This window comes from Phallusia mammillata, chromosome 2, assembly GCF_965637545.1.
Source record: "Phallusia mammillata chromosome 2, kaPhaMamm4.hap1.1, whole genome shotgun sequence".
NCBI classification, from domain to species: domain Eukaryota; kingdom Metazoa; phylum Chordata; class Ascidiacea; order Phlebobranchia; family Ascidiidae; genus Phallusia; species Phallusia mammillata.
This window is the reverse complement of record NC_137253.1, coordinates 5,253,988-5,262,966: the sequence shown is the minus strand read 5'-3', so window position 1 is coordinate 5,262,966 and position 8,979 is coordinate 5,253,988. Positions and strand designations below refer to the sequence as shown.

The 8,979-nt window shown below is 38.3% G+C and overlaps 1 protein-coding gene across 7 annotated transcripts in view; it reads right to left on the bottom strand.

The window, feature by feature from the left end:
• Nucleotides 1-8,979, bottom strand: part of LOC145213425 (uncharacterized) — a 102,205-nt gene that overhangs the window by 70,026 nt on the left and 23,200 nt on the right. For 3 of the 7 annotated variants that reach the window (XM_080081689.1, XM_080081690.1, XM_080081692.1), the window contains one exon: nucleotides 5,131-7,620. The exons of 1 other annotated variant lie outside the window; for it this stretch is intronic. In XM_080081689.1, coding sequence (XP_079937815.1) covers nucleotides 7,514-7,620 — 107 coding nt within the window. In that variant the 3' untranslated portion in view covers nucleotides 5,131-7,513. Of the gene's footprint in view, nucleotides 1-5,130; nucleotides 7,621-8,023; nucleotides 8,043-8,979 lie in introns of those variants that run through there. 3 more of the 7 variants (XM_080081694.1, XM_080081693.1, XM_080081691.1) reach the window with 3 other exon arrangements.

Here is an 8,979-nt window from a genome sequence, read left to right as displayed (position 1 = left end):
ATAATATGTTAGTATATTTTCGTTAATTGTTTTTATTTATTTGTTTGACCCGGGATGCTCTCGAGAAATAATCCCTAACAGCGTTAACACAGCTGTAGAGTCAAATGTAATAGGCTTCGGTTCTTTCCTAAGCTTTTGCTCCATTGATTATTGAATTATCGGTAAATCCTGCTGCATAAGGACTATCGTATAATGCGCCGAAAGCGGTATATGATGATGGCGTCGACTGGACACTAGAGAGGCAATAAAGCCGCGTTGTAATTCGTGACACAAATGCAACTATGCAAGCACCGATTGGGCAGAAACAAACTGGGCCGCACGGTCATTCGCGACATAAAACTTTTTTTCGGGATTCGTCCCCGGGAGCATTCTGGGTTCGAGAACCGTAAAAATGCGAGCACTGATGGACAACGAACGAACGGCTTAGGGCCATGATTTCCAGCCTTGTAGTAGTCATAACAGAACCCCAGAGTTGCAAGCGGGCCTAAAATTGGACCCCAAACCCGACGTGACCTAACAGTTTGTTAGTATCATACCCGAATTGGGCCCGATAATAATCAATCAATAGAGGTGCCCTTTTAGAGTCTGACGTCGGCGACCATAGGCGCCGAGTTTAACAAAAATGCAAGGTGGCGGACGTAATTATGACGTCACTTTTATGACGTCACCAATGCGTGCAACGAAACGAGCTCCAACTCAAAACCCAAAATACTTTTAATAGAATACAACGTTCGTCAAATTCTTAAAAAAATGTTATTTTTTTTAAATAATTACCAGTTGGCACACTTTGCTTCAACGTTGCTAACCCATTGGTTTAGCAACGTTTAGAAAATGTCTCGTCAAAATGTTGCTCTTGTATCACCTAAATTAACCATTTATTACAGTACAATCGCGTTGTGCCCCAGTTCCCTTCCGCCGGAGTTTTTGACGAGGTTTGCTTCTCCACATCCGCTCAGATCCTCTACCGAGCTATGTGGTTGGAAATCAGAGTTTTCCTTTCTCCTATCTCATATGCTGGCTAGGCGAAGAGTTATGAGCAACCCTTCACTCCATTGGAGACCAGAACTGCCAGTGGGGACATATCCGGAGCCACCGGGCCCTTGCTGGGGTAAAGTACTGCCTTTCAGTGCACTTCCATGGAACGACGGATGCAGTTTACCGTCATACCCAGAACTATGGCCCGATAAATCAAAGGAAAACTATACGACGTAAATGTGGCTTAGTGTAACGTCAGTTCGTAACGAAGACCGCTTTATTTAAGTAAAGCCCCAACTTGACTCGGCAAGCCATAACAGACTCGGACAACTCCTTAAAAATGAATTATAATCTGCCGGCCCCAACATAAAATTTATCTGAGTCTCTTCTAATAAACTTTAACTTTAGTGGAAAATCGAATAAATCTATTCAGTCAAGGCTAGCGGTGCTGAAAAGACATTTCTCAAATTGCAATAACATATCTGAGGGCAAGATTACAAGGTTGTTCGGTAACGTTTAATAATGAGGTGCTGTTTGAAATGCGAGGGCCGAATAGAAAGAAAACGCACTCCCACACTCGCCATGACACATGCCGCCGGGCAGGGTGTGACATCGACAAGTTTTCGTTGCAGTAAGAAGTGAATGTTTTCTTGCTGTGACAAAGAATGCCTGGAGTTGTTGTCGGGACTGTTTGCTGCTTAGTTTTAATATATGGGGCTCCGTTGTCGAATAAATTAAGTTGCCGAAAAATTTGTTACTACAGTTAGCTAACTTGCGACTCTAAGTTGCCGCAAGTTACCCGGTGCATTGTGGGAAGTTCATATCTACATGTCTGGAGATGTCCCACAATGCATCTTGATTCGCAAGTTAGCTACCTTGCTGCAACTTAATTTATTCGACAACGGCGCCCTATATTAATAACACGGGCTCGATTTGCTCCCGACTTTTATTCGGTTACAATTGTGTTGCAATTTTACTTTGGAAAATTTGTCGTTATTCTGGCTTTGGGTTCAGGTTGGGTTTCGAGCTTTTACTTTCGGGTTCGAACCGAATTTTCATGCTCCTCGTTACAACTACAACTCTGCCATCGACTCGAAAAACGAATGATGTAAAAACTTTCCTTTGCAATAAAAATGGGACCAAGCAAACTGAAAAAGATCGCACATTGCATGATTGGACGACTGGACAAGTGTGGGGTATTAATAAAGGACAATAGCTATACCTAACTGCTGTGTAAATCTATATTAGGCTTTAAATTTTGGAATGGACACAAAAATATGAAAAAAGCAGCCAATACATGTTAAGCTGCAGACAGTGCTCACGTATAAGGTCTTATGATTGCAGCTGGTGACGAGAACACGAAAACAATTCCAGGGCCTCTGAAGACGTAAACATTATCCCAAACCTGCATGCTTGTTTAGGTGCTACGTTATGTCACTATATACGATATAATTCTGAAGTATGCCACTTAAGGCAGCTAAGTGGTTAGCACAAGCGCCTTCCGCTCGATAGATTGTCAATTTTATTTCTTGTCTCTTTATCGTGTTTTTAAAAACTTGTTCTCTCAACTAACGATAAAAGTGAAACAAACCGCAGCAACCAACAATCACATCACTTCTATTTTTAAATATTCACTACTCGAGATGTTAGGTACGGATTGTTGAGGGTCGTTGCTGTCTACCTACCATAATTTTTCACCCGGCTGGCAAGGATGGCGGTATGACGCAAAAATCACCAAAAAGTACTGTACGTAACGAACCCGAAGTATACGTCTCTCCTCCAAAGCGCACTGTACAGGTACACAAAAAAGTATATTGTATGTTCATTTTGGGACCGTTCAAATTTGCAAAGGATATTGATAGAAACTTTATTTTAACCCTGTTTGTCACGTGATTTCACTGCAATGCCATTGCACAAAATTCGGAGTCAAAAATGTTTATTACGTCACTGCTTTATATTTTGTGCTTACGTGGGTGGCCGCAAAAAGAGGCTTACACGCGCTCTTTTGCTGCAGTTATACTGCCTGTGTCAATATTGCAAAACTGCCGATAAACCTGAAAAAATATATGTGGGCCTACGCGTAAATCAGTTCGCGTGCCGAGTCTAAAGGCAAGCAACTGCCCTTTCCGTGAACAATCCAAGTTAACAAATACGATTTGAAAAAATCCGCTGAATGGCGGACAAGCGCATATTCAGCGCCGCTTGTTAGGGCGCGGTCGATTACGTCACACGTGTCTAGCCAGCCAAGCACGTGATGAGGAGAAAGGGCGCGAACCAGTTATCGGGTAAACACGCGTTTCTCGCTCCAAGAGGAACTAGCCAAGCATTGCGAAACTTCAAACGGTTCATGGACCAAAATAGCTACGGTGTTTTTTTGAAAATGTGATAGCTCCTAACGGTAAATTTAGTTTTCAAAGCGGAATGGAAACTTCCCAAACTGAATGCTATGGAAACCAACGTAACTATTCACGAGTATAAATTATGACCTTGCTGTCTAAAACAGCTTGAAAAGCATTGTTTCATTGTACGCAACAGTATGCGCTGTTTTGCAAAAGAAAGGCTGTAATTGTGGTTGCATTATTAAACAATGCTTACAAATCGCATTGTTACACTACACAGGAATTGCCGGTTCATTTACAATGCACTGTTTTGCAAAAGCAAGGCTTGAATTGTGGCTCTATAAGTCAAGCTTGGTGGCAATATTATAATTGCACTGTTACACTGTATGGCAACTACCAGTCCCATGTAAACGAACACCAACGCTTTAAACGTGACACTACATTAATAACAGAAACACAACAGCACGCGGGGCAATCTTTGTAGAAGGATAATTAACTCATGGTAGTCCTGGCCACCGATTTATCTTAGACAAGTGAAGTTATATTTACTATACTTGCCCAAACGCAACGACCAAAGTAGTGTAAGTTTCAAAGGCGGTTTGAGTGAAGTAAAATTAAAAAAAACAAAAAAAATCTTTGACACATTAGCTTGCTTTAGCAAATGTATACTGTTGTTGGGCTTAAAAGAGCTAACAGCGTAGGCTTTGCAAGCTGCTATGACGACATACCAGAATTGCCTAACCTTATCGCGTGTTCGGCAGATGATAAATTATTCATTGACCCCCTCCAATGCAAAACAGCACACGCGCTACGTAACGCACATATTAATAGCTTGAAGCGGAAATGTCGACATTGCCACTTGCTGATGACTGTACAGTGGAGGTATTATAACTATGCCACGCTTTTAATTCGACACGCCCTTAAGGCATTCTGTATATATCATGGCCACATTTTTTCCTCATTGCATTAAGTTGCATGTAAATGTTTGAATCATCGATATAAAGGCTTAGAAATGTCAGCAAGGCATACGCCCAACCGGCTGTTATTTGTAAGGCAATTTCCTATTGTTGTGGTGACGTGACTGGTTGATTAACCCCAGTGATGAGTCGTAACGCTATACGCAACAGGTTGGATAAAGGTTCGCGGTCTTTGGAAAGAGTTTTAATTGGTGATTCACCATTAAAACAACACCAAACACAATGACCCAGCTCGACACTGTGTCGCAATCAGGGAAAGTTTGAAACCAACAGCAACAGCCAAACATTGGGTTTTACACGTCAATAAGTTTGCAGAACAATTGTCAATTTGTTTGCAATTCCCATAGTATGATGTTTGCTATTAGGTGTTTTTTTTGCGCAAAACGGATTCCAGAAGGACGTAGTTAAACTTATTATTTGCGTTCCAATAGAATTTATTGTTTACGATCAACAACGTACAACTTTTCCCATGCCTATCACGCAGCCATTGATTTGCTTTGCAAGTTTTGACTTGGCCGAAACGCGAATTATTAATCGTAATGCTGTGTACGCAAAAGCACAATGAGAAACCTTAAAAAGGCCCATCGAGGAAGCGAAACTGCCTGGCTTCAGGGTAATCGAAATCCTAGTTTGAAGCAGGAACACACACGCAGCGGTCTTTAGTTGCAATAAAAAACGACGAATTTGTACTGTTTACATCAACATGCCCTTTCTAGCAACACTACAGGAAGGGGACGTCTGTTCAACAAGCCGTAAGGGGAAAAGTATCAACGCAGTTGCCTTTTTAACGCGAATTAAGCGAAAACCAAAGTGTCGCAATAATCAAGTTTAAAGAGCTCTTCTGGCAAATGTGATTTTATTCCGACGTTTCGACGTCCTATACAGGTCGTCTTCATCAGGGTAAATAACACTGAATGCGACTAGTACAATGCACGATAAACAAAGGAAAAAAAGAATGGAACGCAAGCACGTCACAACGCGTTGTGTATCTTTAAACTTGTTACTATGCCTGGCAGCAATAGCTTATATGTTTCGCGATAATATTGGGTAGTTTTGTGTGATTAGTGATGCAAGACACGCTTTACTAGCCCCAGTCACGGTAAACGAGGAACTTGTAAACACGAAGCAGACAAACAAATCTCGCTTGAACACGAATGACTTTGTAAAACATCACCTACACACGTATTACGCCGGATAAAAACACAAGATAAGAAACAAAACGATAAAGTAATATCATTTAACAAGGGTGTGCTATATTTTATACAGTAAAGAGTAATTTAACATTTCTTTACTTTTTATGAGGACTAAATAAGTTGACATCGCACTAAGGTTTGTTTGACTTGACTTAATACGAGGGAATTCACGGCGTCCCACGGATTTTACGGTTTAAACGCGTCATTGTTTCAGCTCTTAATACAGCATCCTCCATAGTGTAATTCAATACGTAGGAAACGGTGTGGGTTGGCTGGCGCTGGAATTACTACCAGGCCGATACAAATATCGGAATGATGGCAACACAGCCTTATTCAAACACATAGACTAGGCAGCGATTGGACGGCTTCAACAAAAGGGCGAAGGAAATTTTGTTGTGGCGAGAACCAGCGAACAAGGCTGATAGAATTACCCCCTCTTGGCTGGTATTCCCAACAGTTTTTGTTGTTTTGACAATGATTCAAAGCAAAAGTCAACACACGGCCTTTATTGTTCAAATACACACTGAATTCGGTTAAGGGACGAAATGCTTAGGCAAATATTAAATGAGCAAAACGTTGTGAAATTCAAGCAATATTTTAGCTTTATTTTATATTATGGGGCCAGAAATTAAATATTACTTGAATGATACTGTATTTAACGGATACATTTAAAGTTTCACATCAATTTAAATGTCAAAAACAGCAATGAAGTTATTGACAAGATCCGTACAGCTTTACGAAATATAACAATTTGCCTCACACAAAATAAAACCGAGGATTTCAACCTTTTTATGTCTTGTTTACCCACAACCAATTTGTGAAGTTAAAGTTTACCTACCAACTAAGTTTTTTTTCAAAATACTGTTGCAAAAACATATGTTGGCTAATTTTTTTAATAAGTTTGTTAAAAGGGTGTTTTTAGCGCGCATTTGTGGCCCTGGGAAAACCATTTGGACTAAGACAGGTCATTTTATATCTCAATTGATGTCAAAATGTATGCATATCTTGGAAAAACCCAAATGTACATCAATTTTTGTCCCTTGTAGAACCTCTGTTGAGTGTTATGCCTTGCATGGGTAAACATGAAACGAAGCATAACAACATGCGCAATGAGACATAGGTGAAAATAGAACGGTAAAAAAAGAATAGCAATGTCGCAATAGGAAAAACCAACAACCAACAAACGAATGAAGAAAGATAAATCCAATTCAAATCAAATTAGTCATTATTATGCAATGTGCCCACGGTAAAAGGCCGATAACGTAGTAGCCACAACCGGATGTCGATACTAATTTACATATTGACCTTTTGTGCCATTTACCACCTAACCAATGCCGTCATGAACAAAATTTGCAAGTTAAGCGACAAAGGGTATGTGCATGCATACGAATTAAGAAAAACAGTATTACAATATGTGTTTTATCAATGTACTGTTGCATGCAACATAAAAGGCATACGATTTTTAGGGCTGCAATCAGACTTAATTGTGTAAAAAAAGTCTTTTCTGTCCACTGCATTGGTTTTATAGATTATAATATGCCTAAAATTCCGCTTTGAAATTAAAAATGAGTTCAGAATTAATTATATAAAATAATGACAAAAAACATGCAGCAGTTTTTTTTCCATATTAGATGTACAGTGTTGCATATAGAGCTTGAAAATTGTTTTGCAAACCCAATAATAAATGGATGAAATGAGCACTTGGTGCTTTCAAACAACATAATAACAAAAAGGCATAAGCATCAACAAAGAAATGTATACTGTAAAATGTAATACACATTTAAAAATATACAGCCCAGCATTGTAATGACAGGTAATAAACTAATAGGAACATGGAACATATGCAGTCGTTTACTAAAATAGTCAAAATGCTTAGACATTTTATGTAAATGTCTTAAAACCTGACAATCATATATGCTGCATTTTTTGGGAGTATGCAAGTACCAGCTGTGTTGCTTGAGAAGGCTATCTTTTTCAGGCTTCTCAGTTTGTAGCAACACTAATAAATTCTAAAAAATAATGATACTAATTACACCCTGTCTGAAGATAAATTGTCATTGGATGAATCAGGGTTCTTTGGTTGGTTTTCATTTAAAGGTGTACACACTGGTCCTTCAGTGGGAGGGTTTTTGTCAGCTGCAAGACAATGCGCTTGATAAGGTATCTACTAACTCATAGGTTTCATTTGCCAGCTTAGAAACACATAACTTCAAATGCCATTCAAAGTTAACGTTACCAATTACCACAAGCCAAATTTACAAAATTCATTTATACACCAAATAAAGCAACATGACATACAGAAACATGTGCTGCAGCAGCAAAAAATGAAAATGAAAGTAAGCTATGTTAATGGATGTAAAAAAATGACTTTACTACAAATACCACAAACACCAACAGTCCAAATGAACTGTCAGGGTTATTCGTTGTTAAGAAATGAAGCAAAAAATAAGATTTTCCTAATATTGACTAATAAACAAATTGGAAATGATGACTGGGGTCAAAGCATAACATATTATTTCCAGGACATGCATCAACTGACCTTGGATAACGTCAAAGACCTAGTAAAAAATTAAACAAAAAAATCATTTAGTAAAATTGCCAAACCTATAAAAAGATATGCTTCATACCCTTTTCGGTTGGGTGATCATTGCAATCTTTTGCCTTTTCACTTGGCGCAACTTTATTTTGCTCTGTTATAAGTTTTATTGAGATTGAGAATTTTATTGGTAAAATTTGGTAGCAGCAAAATGAAAACCAAGAAAATTGTTAGTATGCCAAAAAGCTTTACAGATTTAAAAGGCCTTTATTTCACCAAAATTTTTGAAATCAAACTGCACTTGCACAGGCAAAAGATTGCTGCAATTAGTGGAAAAAAACACACAATCAGCATGCAAAAGGCTTCCTGCAGTGAAAAATTACAGTTAAAACAGGGTTTCAAAGACCTGGTATGTGCCATATAACAGTTCATAACAAGTCTTAAATCCAGCATTTAGAATTTTTACCAATATAGGTTTAAAAAGACAAGTCTCAGTCATGCTATTCTAGCATATTAATTTTTATGTTACAAAATAATAGAATATTTTGCACATAAAGGATTCTATTTAAAATTCGCATGAGGTTTTATGCAATTTAAACCGATATTTTGTTTGACGGTAATGTCATTTCTAACACCTAAGAATTTTTCAAAACAGAAATGTTCCCATGCTTGATTTAAAAAACCTTGTAAGGGGATTTTATTTTATTGCATATAGATGTACATTTAAAAAAGTCCTAGACCTAAAACTGATGTCTTAAGTTTATTGATCCCTGTTTATAACGAACAAAACTGTTTTTGGTATTATGGTATAACATGCTCATTTCAATTAAAGACAAAACCTTGCAAAGATTTACAATTGTTTAAATTAAATGACATTGCAACGCCACGAGCCACTATTGTTAGTACCAGGAGTTTTCAGTCAGCCCTAATTACCATAAATTTTGTTTAATTGCATTTCA